Below are 19532 nucleotides of genomic sequence, written 5' to 3' on the forward strand. Positions count from 1 at the left end.
ACACAGGGGACAAGCACTGTGGCACAGCTGTTTAAGCATCCCATGAATGAGTATAGGTGCCAGTCCTGGCTGCCCCACTTCCCCTCCAGCTCCCTGCTAATGTGCCTCGGAAAGCAGTGGAAGATGGCGCCCCTGCCACCCATGTGGGAGACCCAGATAAAGCTCCAGGCTTAGGTCTGGGCCAGCCCCAGTCGTCGTGGCCATTTGGGGAGTGAACCACTGGAGGGAAGAATTCCCTCTCTCTGTCATTCTGCCTGTCAAATAAATAAGGTAAATGTTTGTTTTAAGCCTACAGAGTTTTTCATAGAATACATTTTTCATGAACTTTTTAAAGACTATCCGAATGTATGGACTTCACAATTTTTTTCCATTAAAATAAGTTTATCTTTAATTCCAATGTACCTTTCTACTTTACAATAGGACAAAGGTGCTTATAAAGAGCGTTACAGAATGTGGGAATTGGAAGAGGTTTGAGGTACTGTGTGCAGTCTCCTGCTTTTAGCTACAAGGAATAAAATGAAATCGGGCAACTTGTTCAGGTCCTGCTTGCCCAGCCTGACGCTCTTCTTCCCAGCCTGGTTCTCTTACCACCACAGCCAGCACGTTACAGTCTGGTTATGAACACCTCCCATTAAAGACAGATTTCTCCTGTATGTCGACAGCAGCGATTTCTTGGGTGGAAACCCATAATTTGGAAAACGATCTTTCTTAAACACTTTGCAGCACCCTATTCAAACCGCACAGAGTTTTCTATAATCTCAGAAACATGAAGCGGGGGTGAGGTCCGGGTGGTTTCCGTCCTGGGTCGGAAGCGGCTCTGAGCCCCTCCTCGGACAAACCCCTCTCCTGGCCTGAAGGCGGCATCCGCACCGGGCGCTCCCCTCCCCACTTCTGCCTCCTGGCTGCCCTCAGCCTTTCTGTTTCACCGAGGGCCCGCGATCCGAAGCAATCGAATTAACAGCTTTTTAGCGAGCACCTGCCAGGCACTGGGCGAGGAGTCTGGCCCTTGACCTGAGGGGGCGGTGGCCAGCACATTTGGCACCCCTCTCCCCTTAATTTACATTGCGCGCTAATTCGCTCCAAGGTTCCTGTCTGCCACATTCCTGCCACATCCCCCAAAGGTTTGCAGCATCTGGGGGCTTCTGCCTGGGCGCAGCTCTGCACGCCCGTGAACCGTGGTGGAGACCACGCTAGCTCTCGCACACCGGGCACCAGGGGACTGGAACCCAGGGGCGCGCTGCCGCCGGCGGGGCGACAGCCGGCGCAGGGCACCGGGCGGGTCCCGGTCCCAGTTCCCTGGGGTATTAAGCAGGGCGCGGCATGCTGAGTTTTCCTGGGCTCTCTCCTTTCCTGATGTCCGGTGTTCGTGCCCCAGCGCCCCAAGCCCGAGCGGCTCCCTCTCTCCTGCCTCCCGTAGCCTCCTGGCAGAGTTCAGGTTCAGCCCTGGCTTTTGCTCCCAATTTGGGAAAAGGCCAGGGGGGGCTGAGGGCGCCGGCTGGCGGGGGGGGGGGGGGGCGGAGGGGCGGGGAGAGGTGGCCTCTGATTGGTCGGGGAGGGGGAGTGGAGGCACGGAGTTTCCCACAATGCCCCGGTGCGGTGCAGCCGCGGATGGATGCTGCGGGAAGGGGCTGCCATTTGCTGCCCCTGCCAGCGGCGCGCGGACCTGCCCGCGCTCCTGCGGCCGCCGCCGCCGCCAGAGCCGTCAGCCCGCCCGGCCTCTGCAGCGGCGCCGCCGGAGCGGTCGCCATGAACCCCAGCTCCTCGGCGGGGGAGGAGAAAGGGGCGACGGGCGGCAGCAGCAGCAGCGGAAGCGGCGCCGGGAGCTGCTGCCTGGGCGCCGAGGGCGGCGTGGACCCGCGGGGCGCAGGGGCAGCGGCGGCCGCTGCGCTGGACGAGCCCGCGGCTGCCGGCCCGAAGGAGAAGGACGAGGCGCTGGAAGAGAAGCTGAGGAACTTAACTTTCCGAAAGCAGGTGTCTTACAGGTAGGCGTGCGGAGCCGGGCCGCCGAGGCGGGAAGACCGCTCCTCTCCCTCCAGGAGGCGCTTCCGCGGAGTTGGGGGCGCTTCCTCCTCGCCTCGCCCCGCGCCCTGCCGTTCTCTCCTCCTTCCACCCTGCAGGGCTGAGGGGCCGCTGCGGGCGCCCGGACACCCCCTGCCCCAGGGGAGAAGCCGGGGTCCCTGAGGTCAGAACAACGCAAACGCCTGCGCGCGCGCGTCCGGGGGCGTGGGCGGGGGCGGGGAGCGACGCGGAGACGCCTAGTTTTCTTGAGAGAAGTCGTCAAAGTTGCCCCCAAGGCGGTGCCACCCTCCACCGCTCCCCCGACCTCCCAGGTTTCATGGGTGAACCTTTGGCACGAACTTGCGGCTGAGCTCAGTGCTGTCCTGAGGAGAAACCCTTCGGGGAGTGGCGCCCGCGTGGAAATCCCGCAGCACGGGGGCGAGTGGGAGGAGGGTCTCGTTTATGGGGGTTCCGGGGACACGTGCTCTCTCCCTGTCTCCCGGGGGGTTCCCAGAAGCCGATGGGGGGGGGTGCCGCCAGCAAGCCAGGGGTGAGAACAGAGTGGACTACACTCGCTCCCACGGATGGGTGCATTTGTGAGACGTGGAGTAGTGGCCACCAAATTAGGATAAAAGGTCACTCCACATGGTGTCAGGACCCCCCAGTGAGAAATGGGGACCCAGCAGGCCCCGTCTCCCGCATCCCCAGAGAATGAAGACAGGCTGCAGAGCTGCTGAGAGCACCTTTCCTGCTTGCTGATTTTAACAGTCGGCGTGATGAGGGAGCCTAGAGGTTCAAGGGCTTGCACCTGCTAGGGCTTCGGGTGTTTCTTGAAAAGGGGTCAGTGGACGCTCTTGATAACCCTGTGCCTCTTGAGGTAGCAGTCCCTCCAGAACACCACCGAATGTGTTCAGCCTGTCACACCATGTGCTGTTATGTAAGCAAAAGCAGATGACAGAGGTGTGTGGGCCGGGGAGGGTGTGCTTTATGGCTGGGGGCAGGTGGGTGAATCACTGGGATCCCCGCAGGCATGGCTTGGACTGGAGGCCCCGAGGCTGCGTGTGCTCACCGTGTAAATGTCGCCTTCTGACTGCTCCTAACCAGTCTTGCAGGCGAGGGGTTTGCGTCTGTGTCCCTTCCCGATGCGCTGAGGGAGTTTCCCACCTGAGTTGTTTTCTTAGTTACTCACACAGAGCGGCTCCAAATGGATTTCTCTTTTTATATTTTCGGTTTCTAAAAATAGACAGGTGGTAGGGAGCGGGGTAACTCTAGGGAGGTTGGCTAGGACACAGGCAGTTCTACTTCCTAGTTAGGATGGCCTGTCTGGCCCTTAGGGGAAGAGGGACTACATTCAGCCTAATTTAGGAGCTGGAAGAGGGTGGTGGTGGTTTGTTAGGCACACCGTGGGTCTGGGCTTCTGGGCTGAGAAGTGATCCTGTGTCTTTGCTTTCATGTGACTCCTCATTGGGTAGGGCTACGAAACCCGAATTTGCAAGGGAAATCAGTTCAGCTTGCCTCTTGGCAGGGACCATTCTCTCAGCCTGTCCCGGGGGGACATGTACACACATACTGTGTGGGGCCATGGCTCTCTGGGTTGTGTGTCCACACACTGTCAGGGACATGGACACAGACACTTTGCATCTGCCGTAAGTCCCTACAGGCGTGTTCTATACTGTGGCCATCTCCAAGGCAGCAAACCACCTGCATCAGTGTCGCCTCAGGTGGCTTGTTAAAAATGCCTGCCACCCCACACTTACAGCATCAAACTCTTTGTGGGTGGAGATTTTTACCAGGCTCCTCGGGCAATGCTGAAGCACACTAGCATCAGGATTGCTGCCCTATTTTTTTCCTACTCAGAGGCTACACAATTGATCTTTGAACTCAGAAACGCTGCCCGGCCTAACAAGGCCAGGCAGTGTCCAAGTCTGAGGGAAGACAGTGAAGAGGTAGGTGGTTTCAGCTGTCACATGTTTGTCCCCTGTCACATGAAGGCTTTCTTCTTTTTGATCACTGTTTTCATTTTTCTGAGAGTCATGGTGAATGACCAACCCGTTGACCCCAGTGGCCATCTGTGCTGGGCCTGGGTGCAGTTGGGCCTTCTGTTTTGCTGGGGGCTTCAGGAAAGGTCTGTGGGAGACAGCAGCTGTGGCTGGACTTGGCTGTTGGCTCTGCAGTGAGGACTGTGCCACCTTAGACCTGAGGGGATGCCTGGGAACAGGGACCTGTGGAGTTCATGGGATGGAGCCAGGAAGGCCTCACAGGGTGCAGTCTAAGCAAGAGTATGGTTGCTTGTGGAGGGGGTCGCTTGAGGTGAGGAGGTGCAGATTTGCAGGTGGGTAAGAAATATCTTGAAGAACATGGGTATCTGCACATTGCAACTTGCTAAGAAAGAGGAAGGGGGCTTTGGCAGAGAGGGTGCGTGTGCGTGTGTGTGTGTGTGTGTGCAGGGGGTCTCATCTGCTCTGTTGCTAAGGAACATATAAGCTAGGGTTTAAAAATAAATGAGGAGTGGGTGGGCATATGCAGTGACTCCTGTCTTTTTAGGAACCAGAGCCCTTTTCAAAAAGCCTTTAAATAACCATTTCTGGAGGCAGATTTTTCATTTTGCTTGACTTTTACTTTGTTAAGTAAAATAAACTCCTTTATATACCCCCAGACTTCCCCTCATTATCTTTTTTTTGTTGGTTTTTTTGGGAACCATTTTTCCCGTGAGAATTTTTCCTTGATTTCAGAATCTGCACCCCTGGAGCAAATGGTCTTTGCAGACGGCAAAGCTGAGGGTTTTAGAGGAGTGCAAGCGAGCTGGTACTTTTCTCTGAAAATTACTACTTCCTTTTTCTTTGAAAATTATGGTGCTGCAATAGATACATATGTGTTAATGACTATATAATGTATAGGAACTGGTGTTTTTTTTTTTTTTTAAACTGCTGTAAGAATTTCCATTTAAGTCAGTAAAATTAAAGAAAAATCCTTTCAGGGACACACAGGGGAGGGGAGGAGAAGGCAGCTGATGCATTTTGTCTTCTGTGTGGCAGCCACTGTGCTATCGTAGTGTATATTCTCTATGATTGGATCTTCATGACAGTCTTCGGACGTGATGATGACTATGTGTTATATAGGAAATTAGTCTGCAACATGGAGCTTGGGCACGTGGAGGATTTAAACACAGATCTGACCCTAAAGGACTTTCACTTTAGACCTCACCATGCTGCTTCTCTAAACTTTTCTTTCAGGTTTGAACTCCCCATGTGTGTATGTATCCACATATTTGTGCAAAAGTGCTGTGCCCACATGTATGTGCACATGTGCCCACACGTGGACACATACGTATGTTTCCACATGCATGTGTTCTTTCACTTCACCCATAATATACTACAGGTCCTCGCAAAGTGTCTTTTTGTCATGAAACTTTTTTCTTTTTTTTTTTTTTGTTAAAGATTTATTTATTTATTTGAAAGGCAGAGTTACACAGAGAGAGGAGAGGCAGAGAGAAAGAGAGAGAGAGGTCTTCCATCTGATGGTTCACTCCCCAATTGGCCACAACAGCCGGAGCTGTGCTGATCCGAAGGCAAGAGCCAGGAGGTTCTTCTGGGTCTCCCACACGGGTGCAGGGCCCAAGGACTTGGGCCATCTTCTACTGATTTCCCAGGCCACAGCAGAGAGCTGGATCAGAAGAGGAGCAGCCGGGACTAGAACCAGCGCCCATATGGGATGCCGGTGCTTCAGGCCAGGACATTAACCTGCTGCGCCACAGCCCTGGCCCCGTCATGAAACTTAAGGAACTCCTCTGCTATGTCAGAAATAAAAATGAATATAAATTCGTGGTCATCAGCAAATATATTGGTTTTGTTTGAGGATAAAGCCACCTGCATACCTGCCATTTTTATGAGGATACCCACACGAGAGGCTCATATTGTCTAGAAAGCAGCTCCCATGGTGCTGTGCAGTGAGAGTAGGTCCAGGGAAGGGCAGGCCCGTGTGCAGCAGGTGGAATGGGCAGTGCGGAGTGAATGATGAAGCGCGAGTTCTCTTTCCAGGAGGCCTTGGCGATTATCATCCCTACTGAGGTATTGATACCTGTGTTTGGGTTTCTCTTCTTGAAAATTAGGTAGTAACTTTCTTTTTTTTTTTTTAATTTTTAAATTTTTTTTGACAGGCAGAGTGGATAGTGAGAGAGAGAGACAGAGAGAAAGGTCTTCCTTTTTGCTGTTGGTTCACCCTCCAATGGCCGCTGCGGCCGGCGCATCTCGCTGATCCGAAGCCAGGAGCCAGGTGCTTCTCCTGGTCTCCCATGCGGGTGCAGGGCCCAAGGACTTGGGCCATCCTCCACTGCACTCCCGGGCCACAGCAGAGAGCTGGCCTGGAAGAGGGGCAACCAGGATAGAATCCGGCGCCCCAACCGGGACTAGAACCCGGTGTGCCGGCACCGCAGGGCAGAGGATTAGCCTGTTAAGCCACGGTGCCGGCCGGTAGTAACTTTCTTAAAGTGAGTTTTTGCTGTGAGGTAGAAGGAGCAATAGCAAAGAGTATTACACTTAGACTAGGCAACCCGATAAAAATGTTCTATTCTTTACAGGTTGATCATAAGAATATATTAGTTCTATTTTGTGTTCTATCTTGCATAGCAAAGATTGTGTTTTTAAAAATATTTATTTATGGGCTTGGCATGATGGCATAGCAGGTTGGGTCACTGCCTGCAATGCTGGAATTCCATATGGATGCTGGTTTGTGTCCCAAATATTCTACTTGCAATACAGCTCCCTTCTAATGGCCTGGGAAAAGCAGTGGAAGATGCCCCAAGTGCCTGAGTCTCTGCTGCCCATGTGGGAGACCCAGATGACTTCAGCCTGCCTCAGCCCTGGCTGTTGCAGCCACTTGGGGAGTGAGCCAGCAGGTGGAAGACCTCTCTTCCTGTCTCCCCTTCTTTCTCTGTAATTCTGACTTTTGAATAAATAAATAAATAAAATCTTTAACATATATAAGTGTGTGTGTGTGTGTGTGTATTTGAAAGGCAGAGCTATTTAATCAGAGGGAAAGAAATAGAGAGAAAGGGGGGTGCAGGAGAGAGAGATTTTCCATCCGCTGGTTCACTCCCAAAAATTACAACTACCAGGGCTGGGCCAGGCCAAAACCAGGACCCACTCCATTCCAGTCTCCCACCTGGGTGGCAGGGGCTCAGCACATGGGCCATCCTCTATTGCCATACCAGTTGCATTAGTAGGGAGCTGGGTCAGAAGTAGAGCAGCCAACACTTGAAGTGGTAGTTCAACCCGCTGCACCCAATGCCAGTCCCAAGATTATCTTGTTACAAGCAAGACAGTTGAGGAGTTGGAAGCCCAATCTGGTAACCTGGACATTGTTCTTCATGGCATTGGAATCAGTATTGTTCTTGGGGGAACTTGTCTTTTGAATACAACAGCATCTTCTATTTTCAGACAGTTTTATTTATGGTTTTGTGTACGTTTTACATATCAGATATTTAGAGATTTTAGCATGAGATAAAGACCTTGGTTCTAATTTAGTGTTTTCTGCCTCAGTGATTACTTAGTTACTAAATGTGTGCTTCCCCAGTTAGGACCTGCACTGGGCAAGATTTCAATGTAGCCCCTGTCCAGAGTGCTTATTCTGCTCTGACTGATCTTTTAGAGGCTTGGTTTTCACTTGAGAGAGTGACAGCATTGGGGCCTGTAGAATCCAGGGGTGGAGAATTGAAAGGGAGCTTTGCTGGAGTTCCGTTCCATGGTGACAGCAACAGCAGAGCCTCCTGGGGCCACATTAAATTAGATTGGAGCTAGGGCTTTCCAACACTTCACTTTCTAACCTGAGAATATGAGGACTCCCAGTGAGAACCCAGGATGGCTGCACCCCCTGTGTTCTTGGGATACATATTTCCTATGCAAACCCAAGATAAGTGTGAAGTGTACTGTGAGTGTACTGTGAAATTGGAAGTCTCTGGAAGTTCTGTTGCCTACATGTTGGGCTGTAACACTTGCTGTCTGACATGCGTGGGTTTGCATTGGTAACATTGATGAATTAGCTGCTGGAAGTAGCTGCTGCAACTGGATGATGGCATGTGAACTTTTCTTGTGGTGGGTAACTGAAGAAGGAAGGTCGGAGCAAACCCAATCTAACATGTTAGGCTTGTTCTTTCCTTGAAATTTTAATTTTAATAATGATAAAATGGACTGGCTTTGAATTGTTTGAACTGATTGGAACCTGTTGCAAGGCATTACAAACCAATGCAATGTGGATTAAAGAGATAAAATCACCAAGTTCTGTCAGTTTGGACATAGTGCTCCCATAACACATCTCTGGCTGGTTCCCCAGGCACACTCCTCTTTTAGGAGGAAGCTCAACAGAATCCACTTTCTGAGATAGTGCTTGGTCTTGTCTGTCCGCACATGCCACTCTCAAACAGCTTTGTTAGCCCAGAATTGTAATTTGCTGTTCTTAGAATCGGATTAGTGTTTGACCCTGGTGTCTTGCAGCTGGTATTGGGCAAGTTATGTAACTCCTTGGAGGCTCACCATATCCATCTCTGAAATGGAGCAATAGTAATCCTGAACTTGGAGGTATGTTGTGAAAATTAATGGAGATCTTCGTGTGGAGGACTCAGCCTGGTGCCCTGCGTAGTTCACTTTTGTCATCATTATTATTCCCTTAACTGAGTTGTGAACTCCTGAAACGGCTCCTTATCACTTGTATCTCTGAATCTGCTCATCTTGCTAGGGGGGTATTCGGTCAATATTTAGCGAGTGCATGAATGTTTGCGCTTTCCCTTTCCACCAAGAGAAATGTCTCTTTTTCTCACTGGCGCTGTGTCCAGCAGCCCAGCACTGTGTTTCTGTTTACAGTTTCCTGTTTGAGTACCTGCAGCAGCCGTTGAGCCAGCTGTTGGAGGCTGAGAAGGGTGGCAGCAGCTCTTCCTTAACCAGCTATTTGCAGCTTGTCAAAGAAAAGGCCTTAATTTGCCTTCTGAGTAGCACTAATTAGCTTGCTGGTTCTCTTGCTGTCTCTCATCCCTTTCCAAGGGGCAGCATTGATTTTCTCCTCAGGGAATTTTCTGTTGACTTTTCCTCCTGTGATTATAAGTGAAAAAATGCAGAAAGATGGCCACCCAGCATTCCTGGAGTGTGTCCTGACTGCTGCCCAGCCAGCCCGAGCTGACTCCGGAAGCCTCCCTTCTGGAGTATTCCTTCACCCTCTCCTGTGACTCATCTGATTGATGCTGGTGGAAAAGTTATTTTAGGAAAAATACTTTGGTCCACTTAGTGGCTCTAAGCTTTGGCTTTGTTTTTATCTCACTTACTAAGACTTTGAAAAAGCACCAGCTACATTTTTTTTTTTTAATTCATGTAGCCTGCAGAGCACTTAAAGATGGCTTCTGAATTTCCCAAAACCCGTAGTATCCAAAGAGAAGTGCCATGAACACTTCTTGGGTTGTTGTAGTGAACATGAAAGTACCAGGTTTCTTTACTGTTGGGGATAGGTAGGAAGAAAGGCCTTTAAAGATGAATGGCAGTGTTCTGTCTTTCTAGCCTTGAGGTTGATTAGCCTTTGAAATGGAGCAAACATCAATTTTTTTTTACAATTTATTTTTTTATTTATTTGAAAGCAGAAAGCAGAGTTAGAGACACCTCTGCGCCACACACACACACACACACACACACAGAGAGAGAGATTTTTCCATCCCCTGGTTCAGTCCCCAAATAGCTGCAGCAGCCAGGGCTGGGCCAGTCTGAAGCCAGAAGCCTCTACTTCCTTCCAGGTCTCCCACATGGGTGGCAGGAACCCAGTGACTTGCACATCTTCCACTGCCTTCCTCAGTGATAATTCAGGGAGCTGTATCAGCAGTGAAGTAGCTGGGACTTGAACTGGTGCTCACAAGGGATGCCAGCCTCACATGCAGGTGCCAATCTGCTGTACCACAACCCTGACCCCCAAACACCATTTATTAAAGGTAACATCTTTCTGACAAGGAATTCTCTCTTTCCTGCATCTAACCTCTACTAGTTTTGCCTTTAGAGTTTCAAAATCATAAATAATGTTCTGATAAGGAACTGATTGTAGTTTAAGCTATCACATTAATTGTCTGGCTTTTGTTGGCTGTAGGGAAACCATTCAAAGTTTAAAACAGTAATAATTAAGCTGCAATGAAGTCTTTCTGTTCTTACCCTTGAATCATGTGGGAGACAGACTTAGTGTGGTGGTTCAGAGCTCTGACTCCGGGGCCTCCCACCTGGATCCAGATTTCCGTCTCTGCCTGCTGTGAGTCCTTGCACAGGTCACTTACCCTCTTTGCCTTTATTTTCCCATCTAGAGAATAGAAGTGATAGTATTACCCACCCTGAAGGATTATTTTAAGTTGAAATGAGCTGATACTCGCAATGTTGGCAATCACAAAGTAAATGATAATAAGAGATTGATATTGTCTATACTTAGGCCCTGTTAAGGAATGGATTAATTTGTTAATGTTAAAAATACCAAACATTTGTCAAATGTCAGTAACTGAAAATACAGTTATTCTGACAATGAAAACGAGATAGGCATTCACGTAAGAACCGGAGTGTACAGGTTTTGGCATTCATTATGGCGCGCTTACAGTCTTCTGCTTTCCTGACTTACGGGAACATGGTGCCTTCTTGTTAGGGGATGTGCAGAGGGGCTCTGGAAATTGGAGCAGACAGAAGGCAGAGGTCGGAGGAGACAGGCACAGTTGGTGTGCAGAGGACTCAGGTAGCAGTGGCCCAGGCTCGCAGCTGGTCATCTGGGAGCAGGAAGTCAGACGCGGAGGGTTGGGGAGCTTCGCAGTGTCAGGAACAGATAATAATAGATAACAGAGGTGCTAGAAATAGTTGTCACCTGTGATTCCAGGACAGAGGTCTTTCTCTCCTGCCTGTCTTCATCACGTCCCCTTTGCAGATACAGACAATGACCGGCTGGCATGTCCTGGCCATAACAGAAAAGAGCTCCGCAGACGCTACCTGCCCTGGATTGTTTCAGAAATGGAAGGCTCAGCCTTTTGGGTTGTTCTATCAGTTATCCCAACTGGGCCAAACAGTGCAGTTTATTTTGTAAAACCGTAGATGGTGTTTAAATCTTTGTTGAACAAATAAAGTTGGTTTTGGACTGTGAGACAAATGTTGAGGAGGTAAATCTGTTTTTTTTTTTTTTTTTTCTTTAAAAGGCAGTTTGGCTGCTTTTTTGTATTATGTAGATTTTCAGGAAATAGCCAGAAAATAGATTCCTTGAAAGAACTAAAGTACATTTAAAAATGTGTCATTCCTTTGTATATGAGAAAGATGTCAGATTTGTGTGGAAAATTTTATTTTTGTTTAAAAAAACTTGAAAGCAATTTGCTTAAAAAAGAGCTTATATAAGCTTATGTGGAAGGTGTTGGAAAGGGTCCCATGTATTATTTTGAGGCAAACTTCTGGAACATTCCTCAGACTTAAAGGGATCTCATCATTGTAAGTGAGAGTTTAAGGCAGTCTCTCAGAGCATTTGTTGTAGAGGTGATGGAGAGAAGCGTTTGTTTTAAAACGAGTTTTCTCCCTTTTAAGTCAGCCTGCTGTCGGTGCAGAGCCCGGCTGTGGCTCACTCGTCTCTTTGCAGTGGTGGGACAGTCCTCAGCCCTACAGTTAGGCAGCAGGGGAGAAGCCCTGAGTTCCAGGGGCTGCAGAGTGTGGCTCTCCCTAGCAGTGTGAACACCCAGAGGCCCTTCCGGCCTGCTCCGCTGTCCTAGCTCAGGCTGCCGTAACACAGAACCACAGCGGGGTAGCTAACGACCGAGAGTTCTAAACAAACCCCCAGTTCTGGAGGTTGCAAGTGTGAGATCTGGTTGCAAGTGAGAGATCTGGGACAGTCTCCCCTGTGGGTTGCACATGGTGAACCTCTTGTGGCGCCCTCACATGGGACAGGGAGGGAGAGCTAGAACAAACTCTGTAGCTTTTCTTATAAAGCCACTGATTCCATCCCAGAGGCCTCACCTGCTAATAGCATCACATTGTGGGCATAGGGTTTTAAAGTATGGATTTGGGGGGAGACGCAGACATCTAGTGCCTAGCACCAACCCACCTGCCTGCTCTGACAGATGACCTAGGACACTACAGAAGTTCTTTGTCCTGACCAGAGGCTGCGGACGGACCCTCCTCTAGGCAGGAGATGCAACTCCTGCATTTAAGTGGTTTGTAAAGTGCAGCTCAATGAAGGGAAAAGCTTGTCTAGGTTCAAATATAGCTGCAAGTGTCAGCTAACCTCCTTTCCTACGCATATCCGTCAGTGTGGGCCACTGAGCTCATCAGTGCTCACTCTGGGCCATAAGCTACTATATGTTTTATTTTTAAAAGATATTTTAAAATTTATTTGAAAGACAACATGAGAGAGAGAGAGAGAGAGAGAGAGAGAAAGAGAGAGAGAGAGAGAGATCCATTTTCCATCTGCCAGTTCTCTCCCCGAATGGCTGCAATGGCCAGGGCTGGGCCAGGCTGAAGCCAGGAGCCTGGAATTCCATTCAGGTCTCCCATGTGGATGGCAGGGGTCCAAGCACTTGGGCCATCTTCCTCTGCTTTCCCAGATGTAGTAGCAGGGAACTGGATCAGAAGTGGAGCAGCTGGGACTTGAACTGGCACTCACATGGGATGCTGGTGTTGGTGGCTCAGCCTGCTGTGTCACAACGCTGGCCCCATGCCGTTGCACATTTTCTGTACAGTATTGCAATGCTTTCTCAACTAAGTAGGGACTTTCGTTTTTCCATTTTACAGATAAGCACAGTGAAGTTTAGAGTTGCAGCAGCTTGCCTACATCACACAGCTCATTAGGCGGCAGAGTGAGAAGCCTGTGTCTGCGTCCTGTTCATGGCATGTCGCTTTCCTCATGCAGCTCTCACTGTGCTTTTACTTTCACCCTTTTTCCCTTTGCTGTGTGCAAAAGCCGGTATTTTCACAATCCAGTTGCTTATTAGTAAGACCAAAATCCACTCAGGGAAGAGACCCATGGGTTCTATGCAGTGGGCCCAGCCAGGCCTCACCCAGGACATAGGGGATGGCCTTAACTAAGGAGGATGGGCTGATGGAACAGCATTGTGTTTGTGTCTAAGTACGAGACACAGCTCTGTGAACAGCTACTTGCCGCTGTCAAAGGAGGCCAAGACTGAGCTTCCCGTGGTGCTTCTTTTTGAAGTATCTGGATTTTCCACTGCGTGGGCTGGGGGAATAAATTCAGTTTTGTGAGGGCAGAAAATGATTACAGCGACTAAAGCCTGGTATTTCCCCCTTTATGTTCTTCCTCCAATTGAAGTCCTCGTGACTTCTTGAAATGAAAGTGGAACTTGTAGGGAAGCTGGGGACGGTACATGGATGGGGCCCATGAGGAAGTCAGGGCCTGTGAATGTGCATTTTGGGTCTCTAGAATGAGACTGTCAGCATCATTTGAGTTTCTTTTCTTTTTAAAAATTTTCTTAGAAGAGTTGAATGTTTTAACTAGACTGCCTATTTGGTCTACAAGTATTTGTAATGTACATTTTCCCATAGCAGCGTCCTTTAAGATTCCTAAGCAGATTCATGTGTGCAGTTAGAGACACCTAGAAAGTTCCAAAGGAACATTTCAAAAACCTGAGTCATTCTTTCACATTTGAAGAAAACCTTTAGAATTTCTAAGGAAAATAAATCTCTAGTTCAAAAATAAACATCAAGGCTATTTAAAGATTGAGACAGAAGCTTTCTATGAGCCAGTGTGGAATTACCTATAATAAAATCTAAGGAATTAAAAAAAAATGAGACAAATTTCTGGCAATTTCGTGAACTGTTAATACTGAATAATTTAGGATGCTTAAGATTAACAAAAATGTATAGGTGCTTTTGGGACTTCCCATTTATAAATTTCTTTCACATGTTTGTAATCGAGCTAATGTTACCCTCACAACAATCTCAGACAACCCCATGTTGTTTTCCTAGCCATTGTCTACTTAAGGAGTCAGCCACAGCAGCTACGCGCCTTCATCATGGCCACATCCCATAAGGAGCACTGCCAACCTCAGGCTGGCTTTGGGATTTGAGCTTTCATATTCTTTACACTTCAGGGCACTGCTTCCATACATTGATCTATGGGGAGGTAGTTAGCAGCCTTTTCCTCTTGTTAATTTTATTTACTTGAATTTATCTCCATTGCTAACCACGACAGACAGAATTCGGATCAGTCATCAGCTGGCATACCAAATCCATACTGCACTGACAGTGAGGATGACCTTACTGCCATTCTCACGATCCTTCCCATACATAAGAACACTTAAAACTTCCAGCGTGATGCTATATGCTCAATACTCCCCCCACTGAAGAAACAGAAAGAAAAGAGGGTGAGATTCAGCTTCCTCCTTTGCATTAGTTGCTAAGCAGCAGCCATTTCATTGTAAAGGAGATTCAGTTCAAGCCATGACATAGGTATTCCAAGAATAGCATTTCATTTTTATAGCAATTGCATTTCAGGTCTCCACTGAGCATATGCTTCTGTGGCTCAGTGATTTTTAGGGAAAGAAATAGGCACCTCAACATACTTTTTGACTACAAGCGAAAAAATTCCATTTAGCTGATCACCTAATAACCAGACTTCCAGGTTGCATACACAGTGAACAGTGCAGAACAAGCTACAGGGTACTTGAGTTTTAAGGATTTGGAAGTGTGACCAGCAAATACAACCGACAACAGGTATGTTTTGGGGTGTATTTAACCTTCACTAATACCATCTACATGGAATACTCTAGATCATTTAAAATTCTAGATGGTTTGAAGTAATAGTGTGTAGAATAAGATTTTGTTGCAGCCAGAGAGTCGGATTGTGACTGCGATTGCTTTGTATTGAGGTTTTCCTGACAAACGAAAGGCTAGTATAAGTCGTGAAGTTCAGTTTTATTGGGAAAAGGCGTATGAGATGGAGCATACAGAAGAGGATGTAGGTATTTGTGTGAAAGGAAGATGTCAAAATACAAAGCTGTCAGGGGATGTAGTTTTCTGATTACACTGTCATTAACCTTGAGAGCTGCACGGTCCCTGCGTGGAAGCCCTGGGCCCTGCCTCTGAAGGCATTTCAGCCATCTCTGTTGTGACCTGCCAAGCTGTTGTAAAACTCGTGTATATAGACAGATATTCTTCAGAGAACTGCTTCATAGGAGTTGTTGGGGATGCACTGCACAACACCCCATCATCCCCCTCCTCAAGCCACATGAGAAAAAAAAATGCGTCTTTCCGGGAGCCGCTGGAATGCCTGGAAACCGGTCTTTATCTTCCAGTAAGTTGCCCTCCCATTTCAGGCCAAGTACCTTTTCCAGGAACTAAAAGTAATGTTTGTTCAGAAGAAATAATACATGGATGAATTCATAAATGGTGAAGAGTTATTCCCACTGTGGTACTGGGTTCATTAGTGTGGTTGATTTTAGCGTCTCTCCAGCAATTAATGCATCTCATGTTTTCATTTTTCACTTTTACAATGATCAAAATGGCTTGGGGGAAGTAACTCTGGCATTAAAGGAACCCATCGTCTACCTAGAAAATCGAGTCAGGAAAGGCTGGGAAGGAGGACTAAGATCACTGAGTCTCTGGCCTGGCAGGAAACCACAGAGGAGGAGGATCTGCACTCTCTCAGAAGTGGTCTTACCATGTGGCAGGAACTGTGCTAAGTGCTTTACTTACATGGTTTTAGTTAACTCTTGCCACAGGTTTATGAAGTACAGGCTTTTATTATCAATAGCTTTACAGAAGAGAAAACGAAGGCCCAGGGTAGTATAAATAAGGTGCCGGAGCCTCACAGCTAGCAAGCAGCGACATCGAGATTGGAATTTCAGAGCTTCCTGGGCATTACTCTGTACTGTAGCCCACTCTAACCTTTTGGGAATTACCTGCACCCATTGTCTGCAACCCTGTGGGTCTGTCCATCAAGGTGCCTGGCTGTCCACCGTGAAGCCAGTGAACTGATAAGAATCTGCGTTAAGGGCTTCCTCTGTCTTGGTACCACCTTCGGGCACGTATGTCACTTGAGCTTGGATAACAGTAGTCTTTTGGACTTGGACTGTAACGGACTGTCAGAGGACTACTGGTTAGTTCACTTGTTCTGTTATCAGTGCCCTAGTAAGACAATTCCTGTCTTTGTTCCCAGCGTGGATCACCAGGCTTTCTAATTGTGAACTGCCCAACCTCTTCCCAGTATAGCTGTCTTTATGCTTGGTTTAACCAGGGTGTTTTTTTTTTTTTCCCTGTTGCTTGCAGCTTAAAACACAAAAATTAACTGATGCAATGTTGCTGTTGCTGACCAATGTTTCACCAGCCTCAACTGGTAAATGTTTTCAGTACCTGAGAACTGTTTTCTACATTGGGTTTATACCATTGTTGAGTTCCGATTGTTAAAGAGTTGTTGTTCCAAGTACAAAAAAGAATTATCATTCAAGGAATATTTAGTATAGACTTATTTTGTTGCCTTTTTTTCATTGCTTTCCTATTTAATGATCACAGCAATTATCTGAGTTACATATATTTTTTTCACAGAGGAGAAAACTGAGCCTCATAGAAGGGAAGTAATTTGCTTGAAGTCAAAAGAAATTTTAATCAATGAAGTCAGGATTCACACTCAGTTTGAGCTCACCTAAAGCCTGTAGTTTTTGCTGTTAAATGATGCTACCTCCATGTTGTCTTTTATTTTACTTACTGGTAGGGGACATCCAGGACATCTCCTTGCCCTCTTTTCTGTGTGATAGGTCTTCAAATATTTGAAGTCAGATAGCACAGACCCCTCTACCCCTCTTTTCTGTAGACCGAATGATCTCTGCTTTCATTCTTATCCCTTCACTTATCTGGCCTCCCTAATGTCACAGCACCCTGAGTTACCCATGGCTTTATTCCTAACAATGGAGCACTGAACTAAAATTGTGTTTTAATCAAGGCCAACGTTAGAACACATGGTGCCTTTATTCAAATTAGAAATAGATCTCAAGTAAGGGTAGAAATATTTCTGCAAGTCTTCTTTTATCCAGAACTTGATCAGCTCCAGAACCAGACTCAGCATGTAGTGTGTGACCCTTGAGCTGGATTTCAGTCTACACCTGTTTCTGCTCTCTGTAGGCTGGATTTCAGTCTACATCTGTTCCTGTTTCAGGTGTCCTAGTGCTGGACACAATGTACACCTGTCAGTATAGCTCTTGAGACTGAATTCCCTTGCTGTGACCATTGCTTGTGGCTGTGGATTAGCATGGGTACAGGCCAGCTTCTGTGGAATTCATTCCAAAAGCCAATTGCCAGACTGCCAATTCAACAAATTACTGATGACATTTCCAAAGTTTCGCTTAGGTTGCAGCCATTTCACGTACGATGTGTCATTTTACTTTGGCTGAATGTTTATTTGGCATGTTTCATGTTTATTTTGGATACCAAACCCTTCTGGAAAGTTCAAGATTCCTCTCCCTGTCCACCCATCCATCCTTTCCTTCTTTTTTTTTGTCTTGTCTTTCCTAAATAGAAAAGGGCGAGCTCTCTCTTAAGTACTGTTTAGTGCCAGCTCTGTTTTTCAGGCGTACGCCTGCCCCATCCTCCCTTTGAGCCTGGTGCTAGTAGAGAAATATTTGTGTTCAATTCTACTAAAATCAGTTCAAGCTCTTTGAGAGGTTTTGATTAACTTTTTTGTTTTAGTGAGTTGCCACAGAGCTGATAAGGAAATCCACCCGTGCTTTGGCTAATCTATATTTGGTTACCAAGAAGGCTTCTTCCTTTGTGCAGAGGGCAGTGTTTTATTATTTCAGATAGCCACACGTACCCATCACAACTGATGAAACACATTTGAAATCTAGCTCTTCAGTCACACCAATCACATATTATGTGTTTAATGGCCACATGTGGCAAATAGCTGCCATACTGGACAACACAGATACAGAACATTTTCATTCTTATAGAAAGTTTTACTGAACTGCTGCTTTGAGGAATGTGTCAAGCTTCTGACTTATCAAAACCCCAGAAACCTCTAGCCAGCCATCTTCAAATGATAATGTTCTAGAATGGCGTAGTTCTTGAATGGAGAAGCCTAGCTCCATCACAACTAAACACATTACTAATTGTTAGTAATGGAAAACTAGCATGCTCAATGATATCATGTTTATGTCAGTTCACCTGGGAGACACAGAAGTGAATGCGTGGCTCATCTGGTGTCTGGAGGAAAAACCCGAGGAAGCTAGGAAAAGGGCTTCAAGGACAGAGCAAAAGCCCCCATAGAATCCGTGTGTTCGTGTGGATTCTTTTTGGTGCTTTGAACTGCCAGTATTGCACACAAGGGTGTTCTAAAAATAACCTGAATAATGTGCATCCTCCACTGAAGGGAGTGAGATAATTCGTGAGGATGATGAGAAATGGAAAGAGGAAAAACCTTTAGAAGATGGGGAATGAAATGTACAAATCTCAATGGGTCCCAGAGGCTCTTCCATGCACTGAGTGCTTCCTTTGAAGTCTTGATATTGAAAACTGGGAAAAAGTGCCTTAAAAAAGCATCACTGGGAGAACATTGGGTTTTTCTCGCTTCTGTTTTATAATGTGAGCAGTTCCCTAGATAAAATCTTGCCGATTTTGTAAGAGTTGTTTTGGAATACTCGTTCCTTATATGCAAAACACTGTCTTGAACATCCGATGAGGAATCCAAAATTGAGTAATATATGATTTCTATCTTAAAGTTGTTTTAGCTTTTTGGGGAAGTAAATTTAAAAAGGTATTTAGTGCCTACTATAGATGGTCAGTGCTACAAATTAAAGAGAAATAAGAATCTCTGTTATCAAGAAATTAAGGGAGAGTGTGAGAGAAAGGCAAGGAATTGACCTATAATGCAAGGTGATAAATGCAAAAATAGAGGGACCAGGGTGTGGGAGCCCAGAGGAAGAGCTGCTGTGTCAGGCTAGAGGGTGAAAGTTCTGGAGCAAGTGATCATTATATTTGCCTTGTAGGCGGGAAAGGAGATAGTTGGGTGGGGAGGGGAGTAAATGGATTTGTTTGTATCATGATTTAGTGGAGAAACATACTCTATGTTCTAAATGGCAAACTAGAAACACGATTTCAGAACTTAGCCAATGTGCTACTATTCTTCGCTGAAAAAAAAAAAAAAAAAAAAAAAACCAACCCAAAATAGAGCATTTGAATTGTTTGAGGGAGTGGAGGGCTTTCACAGTTCCACTAACCCAGAAATCCACACATAAAGTGTCTTTACTAGGTGTTATGTCTGCTCTGCACTTGGTAGAATCAGCGGCATGAACAAGGGTGGAACAGCAGGCATGAAGGGGTGCATGTGATCATATCTAGGCTACAGGAACACAAAGGAGGGAGAGATTTCCTTGGAACGTTGACTTTGAGGGGTTGGTAGTATTTTAACAACAGGAGCTGGGGGCACAAGGAGGGAGAGTGTAGAGGATATCCCAGGCAGCAGGAGTTGGCTGAGAAAGGACAAGGCAGTGGAAATTCATGACTTTTTTGTGCAGCCTTGTGAATTGTGCAATAATTCCACTTTGAGTGTAGGGATCC

At 47.0% G+C, this 19532-nt stretch overlaps 1 protein-coding gene across 2 annotated transcripts in view; it reads left to right on the forward strand.

The window, feature by feature from the left end:
* Window positions 1–1608: 1608 nt before the first annotated feature.
* The window catches only part of DGKI (diacylglycerol kinase iota), a 499667-nt gene continuing 481743 nt past the window's right edge, over window positions 1609–19532 (forward strand). For both annotated transcript variants that reach the window (XM_062198081.1, XM_062198090.1), the window contains exon 1: window positions 1609–1982. In XM_062198081.1, the coding sequence (XP_062054065.1) occupies window positions 1609–1982 (374 nt within the window). The remainder of the gene's footprint in view (window positions 1983–19532) is intronic.

This window comes from Lepus europaeus, chromosome 1, assembly GCF_033115175.1.
Source record: "Lepus europaeus isolate LE1 chromosome 1, mLepTim1.pri, whole genome shotgun sequence".
Lineage (NCBI taxonomy): Eukaryota > Metazoa > Chordata > Mammalia > Lagomorpha > Leporidae > Lepus > Lepus europaeus.